The sequence below is a fragment of the Fusarium odoratissimum genome, assembly GCF_000260195.1.
Source record: "Fusarium odoratissimum NRRL 54006 unplaced genomic scaffold supercont1.1, whole genome shotgun sequence".
In the NCBI taxonomy this organism is placed as follows: domain Eukaryota; kingdom Fungi; phylum Ascomycota; class Sordariomycetes; order Hypocreales; family Nectriaceae; genus Fusarium; species Fusarium odoratissimum.
Window position 1 is genome coordinate 2,365,621 of NW_022158687.1, and position 9,071 is coordinate 2,374,691.

A 9,071-nucleotide genomic window follows, 5' to 3' on the forward strand; every position below is an offset into this window, starting at 1 on the left:
AAGACTTCCGCAATGATATCTGCGCGGAATAAGGTCCGGCGCAGCATACAAGCAACCTCTTAAAAATAGGTTCTGCTGATTGGTCAATTCTGTAAGTGATTAACGCGCTAGATATGGAACGCCAGAAACAGCAGAGATGCTGGATTATCTCTCTGATATACAAAAAAAGTAGGTGTCTTGACACTTGTAATGAATTATAATTATGATCTTAAGCTTAAGAATACCGTGGCAACATTGTTATTAGCTAAGGAAGACTACTACAAACCCCAGGCTATGTTAACATGATGGGAGAGAATCGATATTCCTCGTGTTCTTGAAGTCCAAGGAGCGTTACCCACCCAACCGCGTCGCGTCTGTCGTGGCCCAAGCTGGCTGGCCCTTAAACTCCAGCTTCGAATGCAGTATCCACGACAATTGCTTCTCCATTCTCCCTCCTCATATTCAACAATGACCTCTGAAACTCTCGTCCCTGATAACTCTGCCGTTTCTTCACCTCCCGCCAAACGTGCCAAGACCGCCGCTACAATGGAAGGTCCCCCACCACTGCAGATTAAGAAGCTTTCCGACAAGGGTCGTTTGCCCACTCGTGGGAGTGCCTTTGCTGCCGGCTACGATATCTACGCTGCTCGCGACACAACAATTCCCGCTCGTGGCAAGGCGCTAGTTGACACTGATATCAGCATGGCTGTGCCTGCCGGAACCTGTAAGTACATAGCCAGTTGAAGCCCTGATCAACCAGCTTAAGGCCAGCTACCTGACAAAATGATGAATACAGATGGACGCATTGCTCCTCGATCGGGTCTCGCTTCCAAGCATTTCATTGACACAGGCGCTGGTGTCATCGATGCCGATTACCGCGGCCAGGTCAAGGTCCTGCTCTTCAACCATAACGAATCCGACTTTGAGGTGAAGGAGGGCGACCGCATTGCTCAGCTTGTTCTGGAGCGCATCTACACTCCCGAGGTTGTCGAGGTCCAAGAACTCGAGGAGAGTGTCCGAGGCGCTGGTGGCTTCGGCAGCACTGGTTAGATCGTCGTGGAGGATATGCCGACTTCTCTTCTGCCGAGTTTCATGAATTAATGAATTGGGTTTTGGGCCAATGCAATAGACCTACTGTACACAGTTAAAGAAGGTTGATTATGGAAGAGAAGCTATCCGAGTGATTATTTAACCCTGGACGATAGATGTGAAAACCTTGAATGGATTCATGATCAGGCGTCTATTCCACAACCTTTCTACCCATTTCTATTTAATCTTTGCTGGTTTCTACTATAGTGGTCATTGTAACCTTGGACAATCCCCCTCCCCTTAGATCTAAATGGCCTTCGCAAGGTATTGCGTCGCGGGGGAGCGTAGGCAGTCCAGATTCCTCACAAGTTGAAGCTCTGCCGCCTTGCTCTTTACGAGGTGCGCCTTAGTTTGGTCAATTCGATCCTCATCTTTCATGTCGTCCGTTGTTCGTTCAACCACCCCCTTCATGCCCTCGCAGGTCTTGGATAGAACCTCATGCATACTGCCTAGGACCTTTTCTGCAGCGCGCGCAAGGGGTAGCTCAACAGCCGATACCGAATCGTCGCTAAGCCAGCTGGCGGTATGCCGCAGCCGCTCGTCAGCATTGAAGACAGCCTCACGCATGCGGATTACCATAAGAGCGCCAAACATGTCGCCTGTACCACTGAAATAACAATCGATTGATGGGAAGACAATCTTGAAAAAGCGAGCTTTGCCAGTAGATGTCATGGTTGAACCAACAACAGAGAGATGCGAAGGCGGATGGTCTGGCGCCTCAAGGTTGACTGAAGTAATGACGACATGAGGAATCTTGTACTTGTCGTGGAGCACTTGGATAGCCTTTCGGAGACTGTCCATGTCATGGATTTTGACTTCCGAAAGCAGCCTTTTCGTAAGAATTATTAGTTGGAATCTCTAAAATCTCGACAAATGCTCTTAAACATACTCGGCCTCGAATTGGTTTGGAAGAATCAGATCCGCGTCGTGGATGAGCCTCTTGTATGCTGGCACCACTTCCTCGGAGACGTAGATCTTTCCATTGTCACCCATGACGGGATCGAGAGCCCAGAAGAACTTGCCAGGTGCTTTAATTGACTTTTCCTTAAGTTCCCGGCCTATCTTACCGACCGTATCGACGGCTTCAGCGCCTGGGATATATCCAGAAAGCATAACATCAAAATCATCCAGGTACGACTGTTTCAGTCCTTCCCAGAGATCCATGATCTCCTGTGCTGAGACTCTCGTTCCCTTCCATTGCTTATATCCGGTATGGTTGCCTTTACAGGTGAAGTCCGCGAGTTAGAAACCTGGTTTATTATTGCACTCCATCGATCGAGATGACATGAATACTCACTGAACTGTACAGTGTTGAGAGCTGCGACATCACATCCCAAAGACTGTAGCACAAAGACGGCAATCTTGTTACCGACATACCTAGTGCATGTAAGTCACTGCGACCCCGAGGGGGAAAAGATAGTTACCCAGAGACAACCTACAGCAACGACCTATCAGCCTCGGCTCAAGATGTTTGAAAGTGACAGGATATTTGATGGCATACATACATGGCTTGCCACAGCGAGAACCCGCGTATCGGGTATTGTTGGGGTGATGGACATGTTACCAAAAGCACCAGTTCAATTCCTCGATCTCTTCTTGATGTTCTGCAAGCGTTCTGAATAGAAGTCTACGCAAGCCTAGGCAACCCAGGATTTTGCTTGTGTGAGAGACGTCACTGAACAAAACCTCTCAGTCGGCGTCAGCGGACGATTCTGCGGTAGAATCCTAAGACACCGGAGCTTAGATGAAATGGGAAGCCTGAGCGTTATTTGTGAAGATCGAAGGAACAGAAGAGAAAATCCGTCGCTGACTCAAGGAAGTAAATCAGTTCTAGAACTCGGTTGCAGCGTCTTTTGAGCTGTATATCGCTCGATATTAGTCACGAGTTAACTTGAAGAAATCGGGTTAAGCCTGGAGCATCAACAAGCTACCTGTATGTACAAATGTTGGAAACACAAACTTCAGAATACCTACCTACTTGCCCAATATCGGTCTGAATAATGAAACGAGCAATTGGCTCAATTGCAGCGAGGATAGACAGTATTTTCTCTACCCTTTTGAGCTGATAGCGAAAGGCTACCAGTGACTTCCATTTGGTCGTGTGCCCCGCCAGCCTCTGCTACGATCCATTGTAATCATTGCCCCGCAGCAGGCTTCTTTCCTAGACCAATTAATAACTCTGGGTAATGAGTAGTAAGGAATGGCTTCAGGTATACAGTTGTTGTCCCTCCAGGAGCAAGAAAACTTCTAATCTTGAGGTATAGTGCCAAAAATAATTAGTCTGAGTTTACCTAAGTCTTGCCACTGAGGATAGAGACCCTAAGTTCTCTTGCCTCCCTTTGGCTGTAAATAAGATAGCTTCAACTTGCAACTTGGACTTGCTTCGAATATACGATACAACACCGTGCGAACTGACTAGCAACGTGGAACAATCAGGTTGCTTAGTATCGGAATGTGACGCTAGGTAACCTGGCGAATGGCACAGTAGAATCATGCAGGCATAATTTGTGCCAAGTCAATATCAACTTTGATAAACACGATCTCATATTATCATTTATCGTCATGGTCAACAAGGGACTAAAGCTCCTGACTTGGCATCCTTGTATTCCCTATCTAACCTGTTCGTTTACATTCCTTTCCCTTCGCACACGCCTTTGATGCCTAAAGTAAGGCTTCCAAGAAGCAGGCAAACTTCTTGGTATCCGTATTTTTTGCATTGCCCTCTTTGACATGTGCTCCGTCGGAATCGCTGGATGGTATCATTGCAACCGCAAGCGCCGAGCTTCTGCCATGTAGCAGGATGGTGTCGTATTGCATCATGGCACTCTTCTACTCCTCATCACCAATCTTAGGCGCAAGATAGAAACGCAGATGGCTTTGACCCTGAAGATCGTATTCAACCAAGAGGGGCACTTCATTAGAGAGCTTGATCTTGACCTGCTCGGAGAGGCCAGCAGCCTTGCAGAAGTTGACCAGGTACTTAAGGGAGAAGGTGAGGGCGACAGGCTCGGTCAACTCAATCGAGACACTTTGTTTGGGTTTCTCGACATCCTCATGGCTTCGAAGAGTCACTGAGCCGTTACCAATATCGCCATTGCATGCGAACTTGACACCGTCCTTGGAGGCCTCGATCATCACTGCCGAGTCAAGTGTTAGATAACAATCCAGTAGCCGAACATGACGCGAGCCTTGCAAGAACTAACCTGATTCTGACATAGCCATCAAGTCGGTACAGATGCGACGAAACTCGCCAGAAGGCATCGCAATTGTAGCAGCATACTCGGTGTCGGGAATGCCCAGGTGCTCCTGGTCAATGTCCATGAGCTTGAGGTCATACTCGCTGATGCGGTCGTTCTCAGGGCTCTCGAATTGCATATTCAGCACATCAGGGCCATCCTCAGCCTTGAGCGTGAGCACGTCGTTACTCTGAGCAGCGCGTAGGACCTTGGTCAGGGATGTGAGGTTGACACCGAGGGAGATGTTGCGGTCGCAGCGGAATGGCTCGAAGGATTCAGCAGTAAGCATCATGGAAACCAAGGCAACATGGGAGTTGTCCATGGCCTGCAGCTGAATGCCACTGTCATTGCAGTCGAAGTTGCAATCTTGGACCAGATCCTTGATTGCATCGACGACTTTCTTCAGAAGATCAGCTTGAGCGAGTCGTGCTTCCAACATATCTGTTTATCGGTTAGCATACCACTGATACATCTCCTCACGAGACGTGAAGCTGCCACGCATATATAAAAAGGGCGGGGTGTTCGTTGCTCGGGGTGACTGACTGATTGAAAGGTTTGTTGGCAAATTGTGGCTAGATACGGACAGGGAATATGAGCAAAGGATAAGTGAGCGGAATAGCTCGCAAAGTAAGGTGTGTTATGGCTATGGAAGGAGTATGGGAGGTTGTCTGGTGGATGAAATGCAAGATGCAGATAGCAATGTGCTTTTGTCGCGAAATTGCTAGGCTGCTTTACGCTAGCTGGCAGGTGGGGAGCCACTTAACGCGCGACCATCAAACAACCGACGCGTCGCGTTTTAGGCGGACGCTTGTCATCGGTAGAAAATTGGAAAGCACCACTATTCACTAACTCTATATAGTCTCAGGGAGAAAGAAAACTGAAAAATTATCCTGAGTGATGAGCAGCTTTAGGTGAATTTAGTGTAGACTAAGCAAGTCTTTAGACTAGGTAGGTAGGTAGTTATTCTAATCACTTATTCTAGAGATCCTAAGTTCCAATACCGAGATTATGTTTTCTATATCTCGATACGTATATATAAGATCATAGCTTGAGAGGGATATGTTATTCCAAAATATGGATGGATGCCCACCTTAGTACCTAACTGAGAGGTCCTCGATCCTTTGGTCCTCGATCCTTTGGCCCTCTATCCGACAGGTGCGAGTCGCAGAAGTGTCTTTGTACCCAGGTAGACTCTCAGGCTCTTTCCAGTTCTTCAAGCCACTAGGTACTTACCTACTAGGTGAGTAGGTACCGGTACCTAATTATTGTTACCTCAAGGCACCAATGACCGATAGAGAGAAATGGTGCCAAAGTTGTCCATAAGGATTGTCCAATGACCTGTTATGTGTACGGTAATTAAGTACCTACTTAGGTAGCTATCATACATATGTTACCAAGAATAAGTTCTCCCTTCATCATTTACATTGAACGAAATAGATCGGTAAACAAGACCGAATGATTTCCCAGAAGACCGGCTTGTAGCGCATATGTCTTGCGGCTATCTTCCATAAGGGCACATTGGTGTGTGATTCTATGTCGTCCAAAACCTGATCGCCTAGAATGATGATAGTGGGCAAATAATACAAAACCAAGATCCCCAACCCTGAACCTGAAACGCCGCAGCCATCCATGGCTTGTCTATAGAATAGTGTCGTTTATAGAGAATTGTGCGTGTCGTCGTGACGCTACCTGTGCTTGACATATTTATCTGTCTGTGGAGCTCGAATGTGAATTTTTCATAAGTCGATAGCAAGAATAAAAAAACGGTTCGGTGTCGATTCAGACGATTGTTTTGTACTTGGTGAAGGCGGGAGAAGGCGATTGAAAAGTGTTGAAGATAATGATCGTGATGTTTGTTTCATAAAACCGATATCCCTACATTGACACAATCCGACCTGCTGGTGCGCTGGCACGAGTTCGAGGTCGTAGGTTAATAACTGTCTCTAGCTCCCGAAGCATACCCTTGGTTGCATCAACGTGCTGTCGGGCAAGAGCCTTTTGTTCTCGTTCCTCCCGAACCTTGACTATTCTTTCTTCTCGAGTGAGCATGCTTCGTGGTCGCGGGAGAGCAACGGCTTCAAAAACTTCGGGTGCCTCCTGTTCCGTGGAACCAGCATACTCAGAACTAGGCGGAGACTCGCCTGTCAATGCTTTGAGAGCTGCAGCAGCCCCACCGTTCTCGTCTACAGTAGTAAGTCCACTAAGAGAACTAACAGGCGACAGCAGAGTACTCATGGATGAAAGCCTCTTCTCGTTTCTATCGATGCCGAGTGCCAAAGCAGCCCTGCCCTCTTCCCACGCGGCCATCAGGTCTTTCAGATCCATGCCGATGGACTCATATTGCGCCATTAGATTCGGTCCGAGCTCCGAGATGTCGTTCGAGTCGTTCAGAGTTCTGTCAGATTCTTCACGAAGCAGTTGCAGCTTCGCCTGTAGGCCCCTGATTCCGCTCGATAGTGAGTTAAGTTTCCGAAGTTGAGCTCTCCAGCGCTCCCGTCCAGGCGTAAGGGCATTCTTTGGCGTAGGGGAAGATGGAAAAGCTAGGGAAGCGTGAGCATGTGACTAATCGATGAGAACTTGCATCATATTCTTACTATCTTGCTCGCTGAGAATGCTCTGTAGCCTAGCATGAGCAGTTTGAGTTGAGCTGTTGACGCTCAAAAGAGACTCTACGGCCGTTGTCCAACGAAGCAAATCATTTGCATCACTGTTGGCATCCAGAGCAAGTAGGGCGCAAAGGAATAGTTTCCGTATGGTGGAGAATCGAGCAGCCAGAATTTTGAGGGTCCTCAAGGATTCAGGATCGTCCAAATCCTCATCGCTTAGTCCTTGACGGGCGTCTGACATGTCGAAGTCGGTAATGTCGTATATATCGTAATATTTTTCCAGGTCTGTTTGCTCCGCAAATCCGTTGACAACTGTACAAACCTGGTTGTAAGAATCAAGAACCTCTTGAAAAGAATGTCTCAGGGCTTTGCGCAGTCTGACACAACGCCGGGTTTGGGTACGGTCTTCTATACGGCTGATTGGTGGCAGGGGAGCGCTGCTGTAAATTGTTCAGTGCATGTGGTGGCAAGAAAATGAAAGACCTACAGTCTGTAACCTCGAGACACCAACTCGACTTCTTGTATGAGAGAGATAGCTGCACCTGACGCACTGTCAAAGTTGTGTGAGTTTTCGACGAAAGAAGTGATTTCAGACAGCGATTGCGATCTTCGATACCGGAGCCATTGTCGTTTCATGTAAACCTGGCCAAGCAGGACGGCCGCTGCGCAAAGCATGAGAAGAAAGACCAGCCTCTTCTTGGTAACACCACTGCCAAGAACCCAACTCAGAACAACCGCAACCGCAAGAGCGGCAAGAACTGATGCCAGAATTCCTTCCGTGGACAATAGGGATTCATCTTCGTTCATTGGCGGGCTAGGTCCCCTGTTATCTAGCTGCGACTGCCCCAGGCCCGAATGGCCACTTAAAAGCTGAGACGCAATGATGGTATATCGGAATTGTTCGAGAAATTTGGCGTTGTCAGCTCGGTCGATACTCGCTGCGACCGCGGCCTATGGCAAGTGGTTTTAGCAATCGTTGATAGGCTACACCAGTTCGAGGTGACGTACTGAATATTTCCTGCTAGCAGATCGCAATGAGGAGGGCTTCGGAACTTGTAAATGAAGCCCATTCGGAGCCTTATTCCGGAATCTTGGTTTAACCAAAGGTCGACCAGTGGGTGCGAAAGGGGATGGACTGGATGGTGGTGATGGGCTTGATCGACCAGCGGATGAATCGAGTTCGGGCGTTACTGCACCGGGCGCCCAGTCAGCCTGGGGCTCATCTCCCCCATCTTGGAGTATGTTAGTCCACATAAGGGAAGAGCGATATCGCGCGCAAGGGAGAATGATGCTCGCTCACCTCTGAGGTAGTCGGCGAACGGAGTCTCCTCATACACCACGGGCTCCATCTAGCTTCTCTGTGACGTCGTCGGGGTCGATAAGCAGTCACACAGAGCCATCGAGCGGTGCTGATCGATGCAGAGTGAAAGTGTCGTATGTGATATCTTGTTGCGATGTTGATTAAACCAGTACGAGTGTCGTGTTCAGGAGAAGGCGACAAACAGTATGGACGGATTACGGAGTATTAGACGAGCGCGAGCAGGGACAGGCTGGTTCGTTGATGTTGCCAATTTAGGGGAGCTCCACGCTCACCGTAGTGGCCAGCCGGAGCCGCGGCAGGGATCGTGTGGCTATCAAGGGCCTGTCAAAAGCGCCGCAACCTTGACGGAAAGTATACAGACCCCGGAAGCTTGAAGTTTAGCCTTGTTAGGTGTAATTTCGAGCCGAACTGATACTATTTATGCAGTCAACCGTGGAAGACGTAATAAGGTGCAGGGAGACGCAGGGACGAACCAAGACACAGCGTATCAGCATACAGCAAAAGGGGGCTCTGGAGCTTTTGAACACATGTTAGCCCCTAGAGGAAGTGAGAAAACCCCAAGGACCCAAGCCCTGAAGTGACAAAATTAGTTGGGTAAGTCGAAGATGAACTCTAGGTGCCTTTATCAGTTTATTTTTAGACGTCCCTGAGAGCAAGAAAACTTCAAACATTAAGCTAGAATCAAATATTCTGAAGGCCTGCTAAGATATGCTAAACTTATTTAAGTCTTTTTGTAACCTGCCTTAGAATAGAGATCCTTAGTTTTCTTGCCTCCTCTAGGCACCCTATTCAAAGTCTCGAGTCTTGTTGCTCCCCTCCCCTCGAGACTTTATGACAGAG

General features: G+C 48.2%; 4 protein-coding genes across 12 annotated transcripts; 1 reads left to right on the forward strand and 3 right to left on the reverse strand.

Annotated features, from left to right (window-relative positions):
• Nucleotides 1-162: 162 nt before the first annotated feature.
• On the forward strand, nucleotides 163-1,472 carry FOIG_00826 (dUTP pyrophosphatase). The gene is made up of 2 exons (XM_031197261.1): nucleotides 163-703; nucleotides 776-1,472. The coding sequence occupies exons 1-2, from the start codon at nucleotides 397-399 to the stop codon at nucleotides 1,027-1,029; spliced, it is 561 nt and encodes a 186-aa protein (XP_031073028.1). The 5' UTR covers nucleotides 163-396; the 3' UTR covers nucleotides 1,030-1,472.
• On the reverse strand, nucleotides 1,092-3,166 carry FOIG_00827 (pyridoxine kinase). Of its 8 annotated transcripts, none has more exons than XM_031197263.1 (6): nucleotides 3,043-3,155; nucleotides 2,574-2,926; nucleotides 2,493-2,503; nucleotides 2,366-2,445; nucleotides 1,958-2,288; nucleotides 1,117-1,897 (listed from the first exon to the last, which is right to left on the reverse strand). In XM_031197263.1, exons 2-6 carry the CDS (start codon nucleotides 2,625-2,627, stop codon nucleotides 1,315-1,317), a joined length of 1,059 nt encoding a protein of 352 aa, XP_031073030.1. In that variant the 5' UTR covers nucleotides 2,628-2,926; nucleotides 3,043-3,155; the 3' UTR covers nucleotides 1,117-1,314. The 8 variants fall into 8 exon arrangements, with proteins under 8 accessions (XP_031073029.1, XP_031073035.1, XP_031073030.1 ...); XM_031197264.1 differs by having other exon boundaries at nucleotides 1,141-1,897; nucleotides 2,574-2,874; nucleotides 3,043-3,138; XM_031197262.1 differs by having other exon boundaries at nucleotides 1,092-1,897; nucleotides 2,574-3,166.
• A 376-nt stretch (nucleotides 3,167-3,542) lies between these two features.
• Nucleotides 3,543-5,069, reverse strand: FOIG_00828 (proliferating cell nuclear antigen). Of its 2 annotated transcripts, XM_031197270.1 has the most exons (3): nucleotides 4,848-5,069; nucleotides 4,272-4,745; nucleotides 3,543-4,205 (listed from the first exon to the last, which is right to left on the reverse strand). In XM_031197270.1, the coding sequence occupies exons 2-3, from the start codon at nucleotides 4,741-4,743 to the stop codon at nucleotides 3,898-3,900; spliced, it is 780 nt and encodes a 259-aa protein (XP_031073037.1). In that variant the 5' UTR covers nucleotides 4,744-4,745; nucleotides 4,848-5,069; the 3' UTR covers nucleotides 3,543-3,897. The 2 variants fall into 2 exon arrangements, with proteins under 2 accessions (XP_031073037.1, XP_031073038.1); XM_031197271.1 differs by lacking the exon at nucleotides 4,848-5,069 and having other exon boundaries at nucleotides 4,272-4,800.
• Nucleotides 5,070-5,538: 469 nt separating this feature from the next.
• Nucleotides 5,539-8,681, reverse strand: FOIG_00829 (uncharacterized protein). The gene is made up of 5 exons (XM_031197272.1): nucleotides 8,211-8,681; nucleotides 7,919-8,142; nucleotides 7,398-7,861; nucleotides 6,899-7,350; nucleotides 5,539-6,844 (listed from the first exon to the last, which is right to left on the reverse strand). The coding sequence occupies exons 1-5, from the start codon at nucleotides 8,257-8,259 to the stop codon at nucleotides 6,180-6,182; spliced, it is 1,854 nt and encodes a 617-aa protein (XP_031073039.1). The 5' UTR covers nucleotides 8,260-8,681; the 3' UTR covers nucleotides 5,539-6,179.
• Nucleotides 8,682-9,071: the final 390 nt, after the last annotated feature.

What these genes read in the sequence shown, in the direction of transcription:
- FOIG_00826 (XM_031197261.1), top strand. Translation starts at nt 397, where the DNA reads ATGCAGTATCCACGACAATTGCTTCTCCATTCTCCCTCCTCATATTCA. An exon ending in GGCTGTGCCTGCCGGAACCT is followed by an intron (nt 704 to 775) that starts GTAAGTACATAG and finishes TGATGAATACAG; the next exon opens with ATGGACGCATTGCTCCTCGA.
- FOIG_00828 (XM_031197270.1), bottom strand. Translation starts at nt 4,743, where the DNA reads ATGTTGGAAGCACGACTCGCTCAAGCTGATCTTCTGAAGAAAGTCGTC. An exon ending in GATGGCTATGTCAGAATCAG is followed by an intron (nt 4,206 to 4,271) that starts GTTAGTTCTTGC and finishes TTGACTCGGCAG; the next exon opens with TGATGATCGAGGCCTCCAAG.
- FOIG_00827 (XM_031197262.1), bottom strand. Translation starts at nt 2,627, where the DNA reads ATGTCCATCACCCCAACAATACCCGATACGCGGGTTCTCGCTGTGGCA. An exon ending in TCTCAACACTGTACAGTTCA is followed by an intron (nt 2,289 to 2,365) that starts GTGAGTATTCAT and finishes TCACCTGTAAAG; the next exon opens with GCAACCATACCGGATATAAG. An exon ending in CCAAACCAATTCGAGGCCGA is followed by an intron (nt 1,898 to 1,957) that starts GTATGTTTAAGA and finishes TCTTACGAAAAG; the next exon opens with GCTGCTTTCGGAAGTCAAAA.
- FOIG_00829 (XM_031197272.1), bottom strand. Translation starts at nt 8,259, where the DNA reads ATGGAGCCCGTGGTGTATGAGGAGACTCCGTTCGCCGACTACCTCAGA. An exon ending in CTGCTAGCAGGAAATATTCA is followed by an intron (nt 7,862 to 7,918) that starts GTACGTCACCTC and finishes CACTTGCCATAG; the next exon opens with GCCGCGGTCGCAGCGAGTAT. An exon ending in GTGTCTCGAGGTTACAGACT is followed by an intron (nt 7,351 to 7,397) that starts GTAGGTCTTTCA and finishes AACAATTTACAG; the next exon opens with CAGCGCTCCCCTGCCACCAA.